This window comes from Abramis brama (assembly GCF_963993115.1).
Source record: "Abramis brama genome assembly, chromosome: 17".
Lineage (NCBI taxonomy): Eukaryota > Metazoa > Chordata > Actinopteri > Cypriniformes > Leuciscidae > Abramis > Abramis brama.
Genome location: NC_139979.1, coordinates 11,275,617 through 11,293,124, shown reverse-complemented (window position 1 = coordinate 11,293,124; position 17,508 = coordinate 11,275,617). Strand labels below are relative to the sequence as shown.

Genomic DNA, 17,508 nt, shown 5'->3' with positions numbered 1-17,508 from the left:
CTTAAGTTTAAGACCTACTTGAGTTCCCATCATACAATGCATTAATCAGTTATATGGTTTAGTGTTTGCTGTTTTCACTTATGCTGTTGTTGATCTGTTAGTTGTTGCTCGATGTTATTTATCATGAGTATTAGCTATGTAGTCATTGTTTCGGTTGATGTAATGCAATGTGCAAGTTCATTTAACTGGAGTTAATAAGTTGAAGCAAAGTAAGACAAGAGCATGCTACTTGATTTTTTCATGCATTGCCTCATAAATAAAGCAGACTATATATAGTTTAAACAATTTTCTGCTCAACAAACAATTCTGAATGAATCTACTTTTACACAGGGAGCTCAAATGATAAAACCACTTTTTAAGGCACAAATTAAATTTGAAGGAATAGTTTACCCTAAAATGAAAACTCTGAATTGTCATCAATTATTCATTCTCATGTCCTTCCAAACTCACAAGATTTCTAATTCTACAAAACGTTCATGAAATAATTGTAAAATATTTTCATATGAACTCGGTTTAATCCAAGTCTTCTGAAGAGCCATGATCGCTTTATATGATGAACAGATTTAATTTAGGTCTTATTCACATGTAAACACTGATCAGCAAACATACATAGGGCACTTAAATATGGCAAACAGAAGCTCAACCATACATCCTTGCCGCTTTATTCATATGGATATATTTTACAATGTTTTTATGAATGATTTGAACCGAGATTTGGGTGAATAGACTTTCAATCGAGGGACAGAAATCTCTCAGATTCTTTATTTGTGTTTTAAAGATGAACAAAAGTTTAATGGGTTTGGAACCAATGTCTTTTTCTTATTGAACTCAAAGGGAGAACAGTTGCTCTTTGTTTTTAATGAAATGTCAATGTTTTTTGTGTGTGTCGTGTCACGTCTTACTGCGAGTGCTGCAAGTATGGGTGTCCATAAATGACAAGGCCATCCTCTCGTCTTCCTGCAGAGTGCTCTGATCAGTGAAACTGCGCTCCATGGAGCCCATCATATTACTCTTCTCCTGCCTGTACGTAATGGGGGTCTTATTCATGTTCACCGGTTTCCTACTGAGGAGACAGAGAGAAGAGGGCGAGGAGGGGGGTGGGGGGGGTGGGTAGAGATATGGAACATGAAGGAAACGAGAGAGAGATGAGGCGAGTTAGGGGAGTTGGTGAGAGAGAAAGAGAAGATCATCACTCTGCTGCCACCCCCCTCTCCAAAATGCACACAAAAAAGCCATGAGAAATGATGATGTGCAATGGAGAAGAAGCCACTTACGGATAATAAGAGTATGAGTAGTAATCCCTTCTGGAGAGAGAGAGGAAAAAAAAAATAGAAGAAGAGAAGAAAGGGGAAAAAAAGAGAACAAGAAGAAGAAGGGACATGAGATGCAAGCACTGGCAGAGCCCTGATTAGAGTGAAAAATGGCAAGCCGTCAGCAGCTTGCATTTGCCACGCGAGTAATGGGACGCATGCAGATATGCACAAAACCTCAGCCAGAGCGGGAAATGGCGGCCTAATCAAATATGTCTTCTTGTTGCTTTTAATGAGTTTAACAAAGAGGCCTGCTGAGAGGGACTTTTATATGCGCTCTCTGCAATGTCGACTTCACTGCGGTTCGGCGGCACAATCTAACCCAATATCCGCTAAATTGTCCAATGAATTGCTTGGAGAACACTTCCATCTGCATTCGTATTACAAACATTCTTCAACTCCATTTTGGGGTGCATTTGGATTAAATGGCTTAAAATGTTCTGTCTTGCACAAAGGCCCGGTATCTCTCTTTCCATTTCAGTAGGAAGGACTCCCATCACTAACTGAAGTAGGCGCGTTACTGTGGCACTTTATCTCCGGCTAAATGGCTGAGCTGAGGGTTTGCTGCAATCAAACGTTTAGCTTACATAAACGTTTTTTCCCCCCACAGAAGTCAGAGAATGAAAAAAGAGAGGCTGAGGAAGTATGTTCTGATAATTTTTCATGTAAAAGATAAATAAAATGCTCAAATGCAAACAAATTAGCCATCATATTTGAAATACCACATTAAAATATAGCCAAAGGTGGTCAATATGGCTTGTTTCTGGCAGCTGGTTAAAAGATGGATCCCCTCCAGTTTAACCAATGTGGTCCAGTATACCTAAACTACCGGTAACAAATTTGGAATAATGAAGTTTTTTTTTAAAATGTTTTTGGAAGAAATCTCTTACTCTTATGCTAACAGAGGCTTAAAAAATACAGTAAAAAGAGTAATAGTGTGAAATATTAACTGAAAATAACTGGTTTTCTATTCTAATATATTTTATAATTTAGCTTTGCCATTATAGGAATACAGTGAATCACATTTTAAAATATATTAAAATACAATACAAAATCTATTCCAAGTGTTTGACCAGTAGTGTAAACATGTTGATGAAGAGGGTCCACCAGGTTAACCACTTAAATCAGCAAGGAATGCATCACATTTTTTTATATTGAGATTAGCGATTTTTTTAGAACACTATTTTAGACGAAATAGTAAATTATATTTTATTTAATACATTTTCTAATTATAATAACAAAAACAACAACAAAAAGAATACTTCATTATTATTATTAATCTCACCCCTGGTTTCACAGACAAGGCTTAAACCTAGTCCCAGACTAAAATGCATCTTTGAGCTGTTTTAACTGAAAGCAACTTGCACTGATACATTTTAAAATATGTCAGTGCCAATGTTTTGTCTCAAGATGCACACAAGTAATGCTTTTTTTTTTTTCTAAGGCATGTTTATAAAAGCTACTTAAATGCCCTAACTGAACTAAGGTCTAATCCTGGCTTAATCTAAGCCCTGTCTGTGAAACCAGGCCATAATTTTACTATTGGTATAACATTTTAAGAGATGTAGAACACTATTTCTTTAGACAAAATATTATATTATATAATATAATATTTTCTTAAATAAGTAAATTGGACATAAAAATAATTAGCTTAATAATCAGTTTATCGTGCAAGACTAAACAGCAATAAACCATCTAAAACTGACATAACAGACTAAAGTCTAAAATAGCAGCCTTTAGGCAATCACTATTCATGCATGTGAGAAATTCATATGAAACACAGAATGTGAATGGTCTTTATCGGTTGCTGAAGATGAATCTATGAGATGACCATTGCGTAGATTCATCTCCAGTGATTGAGGAACGAGAGGCCCGTGTCTCTCATTTGCCACGGGATCTGATGACCTTTTGAGAACCGTGGGCTAATTATCTCTGAAAGCACACTTTTTCCATCCCAATTACGGGCTCATTTCTGGTTCAGGGCGGCAGCGGGCAGGGCCTAATTAAGTGAGTAATTGAATTGCATTTCTCTTTAATTAAATATTTCACACTCAGATAATCTCAGAGGATGAAAACCCCTGGCAATCTCTCCACCGATGCACGTGAGAATGCAGGGGAGAACACCTGGGTGCCCTTTGACTGAGCCGAATAATCGAAGTCATAAACTGCAATGGGTAGGTTTAAGTTAGTCATAGCTGAACGCACAATAGCCTGGACTCTCAGGAACAGATTAAGTCTCATTTAAATAGCACCTTCACAAGAAATATTTTAAAATAGCCCACAGGCGCATAACTATCAGCGTCTATAACATAAAGGCACAGGAAAATTTGAAGTATTTCTTTGTTTGCAACACATACAGTACAGTGACGCCAAAAAGTTTTCGGACACTTAGATCATATTAAAATGTATGAATGTCACTGCATACAAAATTAAATATAATATACGTAAATGTATATACAGTATTTTTTTTTTAATTGAAAGATAATTTTAAAACAAAGATATAAAAAATATACACTATACCGTTCAAAAGTTTGGGGTCGGTAAAATATTTATGTTTTACGTCTTTCGTGCTCACCAAAGCTGCATTTATTTGATCAAAATACAGCAAAAACAGTAATATTGTGAAATATTATTACAATTTACAATGATTAAAAAATGATTACTATTGTGACTCAGGATTTTTTGATGAATAGAAAGTTCAAAAGAACAGCTTTAATTTCAAATATAAACCTTTTGTAACATTACACACGTCATTACTATCACTTTTGATCAATTTCATGCATCTTTGCTGAATAAAAGCATTCATTTCTTTTGAAAACCCCAAAATTTTGAATGAAACTTTTTAATTATTTCATATGTTTTATGAAACCTAATGCAATGACAATGAAATTGCATGTGAAATTGTGACTTAAATGTACAAATACGTTTTGCATTACAGCATGCTTTGGCTCTCACATCTTCATCCTGACCAATAGAACTCACCCTTTTTTAATGATTATGATAATGGCCCCCAGTAGCAGTATCAGGACCACCAGCCCACCAGCACACACTCCTAGGATGAGCCCCATCTCCTCTGAGCGTTGAGTGACTTCAAGAGCTCGCTGATGGTCTTTACAGGCGGCTAAAGAACACACACACACACACACACTTAACTTTTGAGGACACCAGCAATTATTTACATACATATAAACCAGCATGAATTAACATATTAACCAGCAAAGAAATCAAAAACAAATACATTCAAAGGAAAGACATTCAAATGAGGCCTGAAGGAAAATAAACATATTTTATAGTTTATACTGCACCAGATTAAGATGGTCACACTGATCACAGCTATGTTAATCATGATCTCAACACTAAAGGCCCATTCACACAATAACTATAAGAATATCTATAAAGTTTTAATAATGCTATAATTGGGCAGTCCACACCACTACTAAAACAGAGGAAAGATGTAATTGGAATCACTTTCAAAGTGATTTTTCCAGCTGATGAAAGATACAAACACTGGCAGCCAATCAGAATCCACCAACTTTAAACAGCTCAACATTTAAAGTGGCGGACGGCACAGAACTGCAGTGAACTCTTCTAAAAAAAAAATGTGTCATTATCTTTATAGTCATCGTTCTTAGTGTGACTAAAGAGCTAACAGGGCTAAAAAGTGGTCGGCTGACTAACAAGACAGTGACGGGGTGAAGACAGAAAAATTAGATGTGTCGAGCAAATGGATGGCATTGACATGAGTACAGCTGATCAAGCTCTTAAACCAGCTTGTACCAAGCTAGAAACCATGTAAAACAGAAAAGCTGATTTTAGCTGGATTCTTCTGCAGGTTTAAAGAGATATTAAAAGTGAAAAACAGAAAACAAGAGACCTATGGCCATCCACTGACAGAAAGAGTGCACGAGGCAAGCCAAAATTGACAATCTGAGTAAATAGCCTCTGCAGTCTAGGCCTGAGTCAAAACCCAAAATGCAGTCATGAGCCATGGTGAAAGAAATGAAAGATCGCTGGCAATTCTGAGGGCTCCTTCTATCTCTCATCATGAGATGTTTCTCTACTGTACCACGCAGATTGCACGCCTCTTCTGTGGCGCGAGTACCAACTGCACCCGGTTAGCTATTTATCCCAGGCACCTGTCTCCATTGACAGCGTGTGGGCAGGGGTCATTTCACAATTGGCGGCTCCTGGGGATAGCATGACTCTGTCACACCAGAAAATGAGACTGTGTGATCCAAGAGAGAGCAAAGAGAAAGTGTGCATATGCAGCAGAGCCCGAGGCAAATTGCCCTGACCTGGACACGAAGCAGCTGGGCTATTTATACCGTTTTCACACACTCATGCTTGTACGGGAATGTTTTGCATGTTTTTGTGGGTTTTTATGTGCTGATGAGAATGTGTGAACATGAATGGAATTCTGCATATTCTGCTGTTTTCACAAAAACATCAAATTTAAGTACAATAGTTACAGGCTTTTCCAAATGAGGTTGTGTGCCACATCCTAATCATAATAAAACATATACAAGATTATGATAAATGATATATGACAGAATTCAAATATATACTTCCTAATCTTCCTTGGACCAAAAAGCTATTTCATTGGCTAACAGAACTATATGCTGAAATGATATACTACCGTTTAATATATGTTGTCTTAAGAATTTGTTATTGTGTAAAAAAAAAAAAAAAAAACTTTTCAGTAATTATAAATATCACATGTAAATGAAAGAAATGAGAAAAGTTGCCTAAAAAAAATAATTATTAGCCTGATAACATGGCATGCTGCTCAGAGGCTAACCTGCCTATCAAAACGTCTTTGCAAAAGGCTAACAAGAAAATATTTTTGATTAATTCGAATAGGCTTTTTGATGATAAAATATCTGATATTTTCTGTCTCTTTACTCTCATCTATGCCATTAAAAAAAATAACATTTTGGCTTCATGTCATATGGCAACAGTAGAAGGAATTATGCGAGACACATTAAGATGCAAAAGTATAATTTACAATCAAGTGGTCCATGAAATATATCAAGCAGACATTTTCCTCGAGGCAGACTTTCGGCTGTTACACTATTTATTTAAATTGGCAGAGGCAAGCAGGTCTGTTGCCACATCAACTTATGACTAGTGGGAAAAAAAAGAAGAAGAAAAAAAAAGAAAGAAAGATAAACTCACAAGCAAACAACCTGTGACATAATCCAACCTTTCTCTGCAAATGACAAGAAACTGAGTGTAATTTCCCACCACACAGAAGCTATTTAAACTGATAGTGGTTTGCTTGCCAATGGGGCCATGTCTCCTTAGTCAAATCACAGTGGGAGTCCTACTGTACGTCTTGTTGAAGAGGGACTAGAGATCTTTTTAGTGCTAGAAGCCTGGTGTTAGCGCTTCCTTAAGGTCTCAGTGGCCTGAAAGCTGCAGGGTTCTATGAAAAAGAGAGTGAGCTGAGGCCTGAGGAAAAAGGTCTGCTTTAGGGCTCTCCATGCAAGGCCATGGCTAAAAATAAATCATAAGCATGTGGAGTGATGTGGGGCGGCAAGAAAATGAATTTGCCATGGCGCTCTCTGCTCCCTCAAATGCCAAAGGCAGTTTCAAAACTTCCCCATCTTTCTGACAACGGTTCACTCAGTGTTGGGAAGAAATGCTTCTGAAAACTGAGGAGCTTTGTTTTTGGATTTTTTTCTGTTGACTGGAGTAACAGAATGGCATTGGATTGAGCACATACATATATATACCTACCCTCATGTGGTTCCAAACCTGCTCAGGTTTGATTATTCAGTGGAAAACAAAAGGAGAAATTCGAAAGATTGTGCTGGTCGTTTTAATAACAATGAATCATTTACTGAAAAGATCCAAATCAAAAGAAAGATTCACTCAATATTTTCAGTGAATAACGACTTAAATTTCAGTCTGTTCCTCCCACAATGCTATTGTATGACTTCACGTGTTATACAACGTGTATAGCGTATAGTTGTATGGACTACTTCTACAATAACTTCATGGTAATTCTGAGTTTTTGAAGCTTAAGAGCCTCAGTCTGCCTTCTTTGTAATAGCATGGACAAAAAGTGACCAGCATAATTCCACTTAACATTTATTTTTGAAAGTCATACAGGTTTGTAACGATATAAGAGATGACAGATTTTTCAAAGTGCTCTGACGGAGAAGAGTTTATTTAAAGAAGCGTAATTCTAAACCATTTCTACCCTTTCAATCCAATGCAACTTTCTATGTGATAGACTTTATACATCTTAAGACAACTGAGACTATACTTTCACAACCCCACAATTGAGACCCCCACATTACTCTAGACTTGAGAAGTCAGACTCCCACAAGAACCTTTTGAAAAGAACCCAACCATGAAGTATCGAAACTATCCTTTTTATAGAGTATAGTGCTTTTGGTGCATATCTTCACAGACACAGGCACAGATTTGTATCTAAGGCACCAATACAGTGTGTGTCTGTATCAGACTGATAACAATATTAAATATACATATACTTCAGATGTCAGCAGTGAAAGGATCTGATCTAGATTTCTTACGTCTACAATTAAATGCTCTAAAAACTGCTAAAAAACAAAACTCTTTTCCAAAAATGGCGAGACAGTGTGAAATGTAAATATAACAATTTAATGAAAAAATATTTAAGTGAAAAAAGCAGAAATCAATGATTTGCAGATACTTTTTGAACTACAATTAAAATTAAATAAAGATAATATTTTATATAATTTTTATCAATATTTTCTTTTTGATTCTTTTTGTCTTGGGACAAGCAACAATATCTTAACATATTAAGAAGCAAAATCTCATTAGATTACATTTCATTTTTTTTCACTTTAAGCATAAACCTCAGCAAATTTAAACCTAAAAAAGACAATGATATAGGATATTGTGTCAACATAATAACCATACGATAACATGCAGGTACAATACTCCAAACATAAGATAAAATACAAATGCATAATCTGCATAGTTCATGCATAATCTTCACAATATCAGCTAAATCATGCGGTATTCTTAATGAGGTATTAAATATATTCATCACAGGAAATATAGATGGGAAAACATCCATTAAAGTTTGATGCAAACCTGATCAGATTTTTATCGCCATGCTGAGTTACCTTTCAGAATATCAATTAAGCCCAACACAGGCATGAAATTTGTTTCAAGATTAATGTGAGCACCTGCTGAGCGCACCAAAAGTGGAAATTAGCACTTGGAGTTACAATGAAAGTCTATTGTTCTGTGAAGATTGCCAAGGGAATGTTAATTAAACTGTCACCTGTGCAAGGATATTGGAGTCTTGGCAGCTTAGTTTTGTAAAACTATGCAATTCGGTTGCATTTTGAGCACATCAGGGTGCTCATTTTCTTCTGGACCTTGATCGTTGATTCATAGGAAATTTATGTGGCCAATCAAAATCAACAGCCTCAAATAATGGATTTTGTTGACAAGTTGGATTCCTTCTTGTCATTGAGAGACCCTAATAAATGACTAAAACAGTGAAACTGTTTCTTGCCCTTCTGTTTGTTAGCGCACAGTTAGTTTGTTTAATTGTTCTTTCCTGTTGGGAAAGTCGAGAGAGCTCTATTCTGTTCATCAATATGTTGGCGTGTTAGCCCACATACCAAATGTGTATCTGTCTGTGCCCACTGAGCAGATGGGATGGCAAAACTGGCATAAAATGTCCACTTCCTCCTATTGGCTTCATGCTCAGAAGGCTAGTCGTCACCCTCAGTCACTCAGTATCAAAAAGAAAGCCAGGTTGATTTAAGCGGGAGGCTGTGCTCACTAACGTCGAACGCCGAAGACTACAATACCGTCCTGCTCGTACTGAACCCTGATGCCGTTCGATAGAGGGTAGAGCAGTTCTTTTTTGTTGCCTTGACAGGAATCTATGCCTCCTGAAAGTTTTCATCTTCCTCTGAGGGGCCTGACAGATGGTAGCATATATTGACAGGCACAGGTGACTCCATCAGTGGTGTTTGATGTGAAGGTCTGTCTCCTGACCAGACAGGGACCCGAAAACCGATCTCGCTCTCTGTCTGCGTGCTGCGACGTGTCTTTGCCTAGAGACTGCCTGCCCCAGACAAATCTGCTTTGATACAGTCCACTCCCCTACCGCAAGCAACCAAAACAAACATGATGAAAGAGTGACCTGTTCTCCCTTAGTGCCCTTGTCTCCAGAAGAGAAAGGGGGCGGGGGACGTATAAAGGAAAAATCTGTTTGTGTCTAGACGCAAAATTTCACTGTAAACCAATACACATCCCAAAGCCGTACACTGTGCCCTTTATGAATTCACAGACGTTCGCAACTCAGGTTGGAAATCTGAGCGCTTGGGGGAAAAAGTGCACATGTAAGATTAGCTAGTGAACCGTTATGGAGTATTTCTCAGTGGTACAGCTCTGAAAGGTTTGAGCAATGATCATAGAGCTGGACTACTGAGCTGGAAGAGGGAAACCACTTTGAAACCAATACCAAGCAGCATCCCTTTAGGCCAAGTAAGATCACTCAGTCACTACTTGAATGGGGAAATCCATATTGTTTTTGTTTTCTATGGATTGTGTTCTTAAAGTGTACAGGTACAGGACATTATCCGTCAATTTGACAGACTTTAACACTAAAACACAACAAAATGCAATGTTTAATTCAAAATACAGGTAAAACACTTGAAAAATCAACACGGCACAATATGCCTTCATATTAACACAGTACATTGGGCCCTTTTTTACGGACTTACAGTATAGAATGCGGTTGTCACTTCTGTAAATAACCAAATAACAAAAATACAGCACTGTCATCTGTATTCTGTGAGAATTTGGCCCACATCTGCTTGCGAAGTTAAGTTCTTATACCATATTTCAAATCAGCTATAGAATCTGACAACAATGACTTCATAAACTTAGTTTGTATAAATAATTATTCTTAAATCATGAAATATATATTTTTAAAAGTTTAAATCATTCAAATTTTTATTTTTCAGGCTAGTCCTGCTAAAGTGCATACACATTCTAGAGTAAGCAATCATGTTACCATTAAGACCTACAGTTGCTGCAGTGGCTCTATCAATAAGGCAACTGACTCGTTTAACTCTAAAGCAGGACTACAGTTGCCATATTTAGCGTAACAATTTCTCCCATTCAAGTGCTCTCTTTTTGATGTCTCTGATGCTAAAAACAACACTGGTGCACCATCCGCCTGCAGCAAACTGTTAGTTCCAGTGGGATCTGGAAGTCAAATGCTGATGACATCTTAGAAAAGCTGTGACCCTCAGGCATGTAACATTGTGAAAAAGTGAATCTGAATAGCAAATATAAGCTGAAAAATAACCTCCACTCGTGCAGTCAGAATAACAGCATAGGCCTACATCCAATCCACTACAATTTTTATGTTTTACTATTTGCGGCCACTCTAACTTTAACTTTAACTTTTTGTATTCTCTTCATTTTTTAAATAGGTATTGTAATTTTTTCCCACTAATGTGACAAAGACAATTGATTTCATGGCCATATTTTCTACCATTCTCTGATCCTTAGAATCAACTATGAGTATAATCCTATAATCCTATAGTCAAATAGACAAAAATACATATTTGATATGATTAGCCTTTTGCTTGACTACATTATCAAAGAGCTAATAATGCGTTGCTAATGTTACACAAACCATGTTCCTGTTCGCAATCTCAATCTGCTTTCTAAAAATCAGAAATGCTTTGAACAAATTAGAACGTCAATGCAGAAAGGCATATAGTTCATCATAACAGGGTAATACAACATCATATACTCAATTCACCCACTATATTGCAAAATCTACCCGATTTTTCAAATCAACAGACGAATATACCGTGATAACCTGGCTTCTCTTGAGACTCCCCTGCTTCGCAGCAGTTAATGATATGCTAAAGCCCGTCCGCACTTTGACGTGATCGGTTACAAGATAGTTTGTGACGTAGAGAACATCTTTTTTGAAACTGTCTTTGGTTCACTGCAGTTTTAAGGAGAAAAAAACGTAGTAATGGTGTTGACTTATGAATTTGCACATGGTTTGTCTTAAAGCATATTAAAAACACCACAAAGACGTAAACATAACCAACATTAAAAGCTTGATTTTCACCACAGAGGGTCTTTAAATCCCATTATCATATTTACAACAACATATTTGATAAAAAAATAATACAAAATATACTTTCATCTAAATTGATGTTAATTCTCAGTACGTTGATTTCGACCCTGCATACAGTAGGTAAATCCACTTCACACTGTCTTTCAAAAAACTATTTAGTACAAAACTGCACAGTACTTCTACAAAAAAAAGTTCTGTAGCATCAGCATTGAATAACTCACCTTTACGGGCGATGCGGATGCAGTTTATCCTCGTTTCCTGTGAGAAAAGAGAACAGAGATGCAGTGTCACGCTGTGGGAAACAGTCAAACGGCAGAAATAAGACTGCACGATACCTGATGAGATGTCAAATAGGCTCACACTGACTTTTGCTGATTCAACAACAGCATGAATGCCAGTAAAAGAGTAAAAATACATTCAAAAACAGCACTGTGCCTCACTCACCATATTCGTGTGTATTTTTTAGTGTGTGCTGATAAGATCTAAGCCTTTAAATGTACAGAAAATGACAGTAAAAGGACAAAAGAGGCAGGGGGGAATGACTTCCAGCCAGGAGAGAATTATAAAAAGGAATTAATTTGTTCGAAATCGCAGTTGATGACATACTGGTGTTATGAAAACGACCTTTGTCAAATAGCGCTAATGAGATCCAAGCCCATAATCCAATTCCGGCCTGCCACCTCGACAAGAAGATGCATTATCAAATTAAGATTTACAGATGCTAATTCGGGCATTATGGAACAATTATGCAAATCTTCCCATCCGGAAAAGGAGAGAGAGGCCTCTGCTTAAACTGCGGCTGAATTGCTTTTTTTAATTGAAAACCTATTTCAAACTGCCTTGGCTCCTAAAGCCCACCATAACCCTATATCATCTCGGAAAACATACAAAAGGGGAAGGAAGGGTGGTAGGAAGAGGGGAAAAAAGTAAAGACGGACTTGCACTGATGTTTCAAAAGAGGGAAGAGGGACACGCATGGATATTTTAGCAACCCCTTCCACTCCCACGCTTAAAAATGTCATGTAGGCCAATCCAGGCTTTACGAGAAACCCATCTTTATCTGCTCCAGCAGCCATCATTGGGATGCAAGTGTGCCATGGTTCCCAATACACACTCTCCCATGAGAGCATATCACAGGGATAAAGCAAACACTGCCTGTTTTCTCCGAGCACAGAGCCGGTCCTAGATGTCGCACCATAAGAACTCGTAGCTCACCATGCGTGTGAGAAAAGACTGACCCCAAATGACAGGCGAGAGACAGCCAGTGGGCTTTGATCAGACAGACGCAGACACAAAGCTTTAAGCTTCCCTGCTCTATTTAATCAAATTTGTGAAAACGGTCATGGCAGGCACTGCAAAAGGGGATCTGTCAGCAAACTCAAGCTAAGTAAATGAATTATGAGCACTATAAATATAACAGGCCCAGGGAGGCATGGGAAAGGAACTTATTAGAAAGCTCCTACTTGGTTCCAGAAGTAGAAGAGGTATGCGAGAAAAAGAGAGGTGGGAAAAAAGGAAAATCGAGGGAAAAGGGGGAAAAAATATAGATATATAGTTTAAACTGTAAGGTATATTATCACAGTAGCTGTAATGCTTATATGTATTACAGTATGTACAGTAATAAATACGGAATACTGAAAAATACAGTAATGAGAAACACTGAAAGCAGGAAAAATAAAAAGTAAAATATAAAGAAAATCCATTTTTAATGAATGATGAATTGTCATAATAATAATATTGAACGTACAGCATATTTGCATAAAGACCTAAAATCACTTTACTTCAAATTATAAACATACTATAAAATTATAAATATGACCTAGGCATACTTGTATGGTATTTTAGTGAGAAACATCAGCATCAGTTCATGCCATTCATCCTGGTAAAACAGAGAGCAAAAGATGCCAATTAGAGGGAAAAAGTCTCATTGGAAGTGGTTGGTCAGTCCTATAGGGTTTCGTACCATGAAAAGAAAAGGAAAAAAGAAAAAGAAAAGTGTTTCTGTGTTTAAGAGAGCGTTTGGCAGCTACAATCTTTGTGTTTTGCCTCTAAGGACTGTTAAGGAAGCGGATGACAAAAAAATAAAAATAAAGGAAGAAAACCAGCCCTTTATAAACAGCTGAGAATCAAAGATCTATTAAGAGCATCTTTATATATATTTATCACTGAAAGCAATTACATGAAGCCCTGACAGCATTCACAGCTCTCCAATGACTAATTGTCAGAATAACGGCCAAAAAAATGCAGCAGAGGACTTTCTTTCCTGTGCGGCTGCCAAAAGCTTTGAAAACCACTTTCAACCATAAAGTTGACCAAGAGACAAAGCAAAGTATATTAGTATTGTTTATATGCAGTCAGGATAAAAAAACAAAAAACAAAACAGAATTGGTAGCAGGGGAGTGCTAAATGCTTGTTAAGTCTCCTGAGCTACGTTCCCTTTAGCTTAGACTGTCAGCCTTTACGGCAGTTATTGCAGCATAAAATAGAGATGAATAAAAATGAATATTTAGCTAAAGGTCGGTCAAGTAAATCAGCAGAGCCCAAAGGAGACTGAACCGTGCGATCAGTTTCCAAGACGTACGGTTTGAAGTAGGAAGAAACCGAAGGGGAGGTGGAGTCACAATGGCTTGGCTGACAGGTGCATTTCAGTCTGTAAAGAGTGAGAAGCCCTGAGGGGTTCGGCGGGGAGGGAGTTTGAGTCTGTACTATAGGTCATCTAGAGGAATTTTCCTTCAAGGCTGCCAAAAAACCCCGACTGTGTAATGGTGTAGGTAAAGTCCGTCCAAGTTTTGCGTCTCTGAATTGCTGTTCAGAAGAGTGGAATGAGCCAAGCTGGCTCATCCATTCCTCCAGGTGCTGAGCCAATGTGATAACCTTCTTCTAAATGTCACCCACATCTTTTTGAGCATGAGGTTTGCTAGCTGGTGTCAAATCTAAATGGAGCATTACAAATAATTTTTCACTCCCACAACCTTGAAATGCTCTGAGGTTTAATAGTGCATAATTGAGTGCGGCAGGTAACTAATAACCATGAAACCATAAGGCAAAAGTCAGAGAAGTTTCCTGTCATGGTCAAGATGGAGGTTGACTTGTGCACAGTTACTGTATAAATTGCTTTATTCACTATCTATGCAGCAGTGGTGGGGAAAACCAACTAAAAATAATGACACTACTAACTTTTTTCAATTTACAAACATGTGACAGTATAGTTTACCGATTAGACAGTAATATTTTTCTGATTCGCTTTAGTGAATTGACTGGTTTAGACTAAAAACAATGATACACCAATTTATTCTTCGATCAAAAACAATGATTCACAGATTTATTTCCGTCCACTGGAAAAGTACTAATCTGATTTAATCAAAAGCTTTATTAAGCAAGATCTATATTTTGCTTCCGACAAATGCTTTTTTTCCCATTTAGAAACTTATTTGGCACCTTTCCGGATAGATTTTTGAACAGACAGAGATTCCCATTTCCCCGGCTGTTTTCCAGGCTCTGTTTTGCTTGCGCCATCGAGCTCGTTCTGTCTCCCAGCCCCAGCCATTTCTAACAACATAAACTGCCAGCTGATCTATTTCTGATCAGCTGCACCTGTGCCCAATTATCCCTGTGAAATGGTGTATGCCAGCAAGACGATATTCCTTGTTGTTTATCTTCTTATCTAGGCATGGATGGGGAGCACAGGGGCTGTTTTTTCCCATTTGAATAAGGCCTGGACACCCAAAGCTTGGTGTGTGCTGATACTCTATTATTAATTTCATACTGGGACTGAGACACACACTATCCTTATGGGTTTGAACAGTTGGAGAAGGGAAGAAAAACAACATCCCGTAAGAACGAGCGATGATATAATGTTTTTGTACATCCAGCTATTTGCAGATTTACTAGCTTCAGGTGCTTCTCACTATTTATTGTAGGTCCCTGTTTTGCACTTTATCTCCCGCTGTGCATACTGCAAACAATCTGTAGGAGTGTGTAAAAATAAAAAGTTTCAAATCAGGGTATAACATTTCCGTCAAAAAAAGATTACATTTATGTTCAAGATGCAGAAAAACAACAGTGTGTGTCTCAAAACGCTCCCTAGTTTAAAAGTTAGGGCACTGCCCAGAGAATAGGACATTTGTAGGGCTGTCCCATAATTTCCACTAAAATGCTCTTAGAAATATGCTGCGTTGTGTTCCATTTACCCCGGAGCAGGGATGTCGTAGCTGGGAATGACGTCACACTCGAGTTGACCGCGTTCCAGTACACAGGTCAGAAAACTAAGATGGATGCATCCAGGGAAAAACATTTGTTGTGCTTGCTCTTTCGGAATACAAACACGTAGTATTTTGCACAGATAATGCTGAAGTATCATGTCCACAAATAGAGGTTGGATAGTACTGTGCACTCCAGAGAGTTTATTGAGACACAGACAAACAGAAGTGCTAATAAACAATAGATTACAACTGTTTCATGGTTGATGTGCGGAACATCTTCTTGGATTCTGAAGTTTTGAAGAGTTTCCTAAATGCAACTTAAGGGGGCGTTCCAAGAGGGGACTTCAGAGGACAAATATTAATTATAATGTATATTTTGTTCTTTTATTTATAAATAAATACCATTTGATGTTTTAATAAGCAATCTTGTAATCAAATCAAATAACTGAGTAATAAGTGACCCTTTTTGTAGAACAAGGCACTTGCTAGTACTCCAATTCGTATTTAGGATATATTGAGAACTAGGGATCGGAATGAGACATAGCACTAGTTTCTGACACTCACGCCTCTGAAGTTGCTCATGGCCTGGAAGTAGATGAGGTAATTCTTCCTGGGGTCCAGGGGGGTGTTCCAGTAGCCGTTATAGGTGTGGTTGTCCCCCACAGTAAATGGTGTGGCTTCGGGCAGGGTGCTCGGGGGCAGTTCGGCAGTGTAGTAGTGTGGAGCTCCACGGGCCTGAGCCTCACCGTGAGATGTAGGAATGGGAAAGCAGTCCTGAACACCCAGTTCTCTCTTCACCTTCCTCCCAGCTTCCTCCTCCACGATCACTTGATATGTGCTGTGCATACATACACACAACAATGTTTTAATGACAATACTATAGCAATAATAGTAATAATGCATTGCTAAAGGAATATTCCGGGTTCAATACAAGTTAAGCTCAATTGACAGCACTTGTGGCATAATGTTGATTACCGCAAATAAATAAATCTGGGTTTCAGTTTATAATTCATAAAAATATATTAAAATAGAACATACAAAACAATAAAATACCAGTGTTGAGAACTAGAGATACCATCATAGTTCATGTAAAACTATAGTCATAAAAAGAAGAATCATTTTTTTGACTATAGTCAAAACAAAAAATCATAGTTCATGTAGTTCATTAGATTAGATTAACTAATATGTACAGTATATTTTGTTCTTTTATTTTTTTTATTACATTTGATTAAAACTATCAACTGCTATGCAGTTTTGGCAATTTCTTTGCTGTTTTCTCACTTTTTGCTCGCGGGTTTCTCTATAGAGGGCCCCCTACAGCTTCGGAATAGATATTTGACAACACTGTCTTAAAACTCGTTAGCGACTCTCCCCCCTCCCATCTTCTCCCTCTGGTCATGTGCATTTGTTTTCAAAGAAGCCGACGAACGCACAGAGCCATGTCCACTGAGGTATGTATGATACACAGAAGGCTAGCATATAAATGTATGTGTGCAGGCCCAAAGCTCGCCGGCCCAAAGTTGCAAGGCTGGTTTTTCCGCTCACAGGCACTAGGGGGAAGCGAGACGGCCACCATTCAACCCGAAAAAAGTAATTTAACCATTCCAATGACTCTGACCCTTTTTGTAGAACAAGGCACTTGCTAGTACTCCAATTCATATTTAGGATATACTGAGAACCTCAATTGAATATATATACATATATCATATCATTTTTGGGTGAACTATCCCTTTAAGGCAAATGATGTCATTCTCACCTGACCGGAGCTCCTCGGCCTTGTGCTGGACGCAGCAGGACTGTGATGGTGCTTTCTGTCTCACTCAGAGGGGATGGCATGTCTCCGTAATCGAATGTTGGTGCTTCAAAGCGAGAC

The 17,508-nt window shown here is 37.9% G+C and overlaps 1 protein-coding gene across 16 annotated transcripts in view; it reads right to left on the bottom strand.

Moving 5' to 3' along the window:
- ptprub (protein tyrosine phosphatase receptor type Ub) overlaps positions 1-17,508 on the bottom strand; it is a 214,266-nt gene that overhangs the window by 36,795 nt on the left and 159,963 nt on the right. For 6 of the 16 annotated variants that reach the window (XM_084089916.1, XM_084089903.1, XM_084089912.1 and 3 more), the window contains exons 11-16: positions 17,392-17,494; positions 16,200-16,473; positions 11,655-11,691; positions 4,293-4,431; positions 1,275-1,304; positions 903-1,063 (exon numbers count right to left, since the gene is read on the bottom strand). In XM_084089916.1, coding sequence (XP_083946042.1) covers positions 903-1,063; positions 1,275-1,304; positions 4,293-4,431; positions 11,655-11,691; positions 16,200-16,473; positions 17,392-17,494 — 744 coding nt within the window. The remainder of the gene's footprint in view (positions 1-902; positions 1,064-1,274; positions 1,305-4,292; positions 4,432-11,654; positions 11,692-16,199; positions 16,474-17,391; positions 17,495-17,508) is intronic. The other 10 variants (XM_084089909.1, XM_084089904.1, XM_084089905.1 and 7 more) reach the window with 3 other exon arrangements.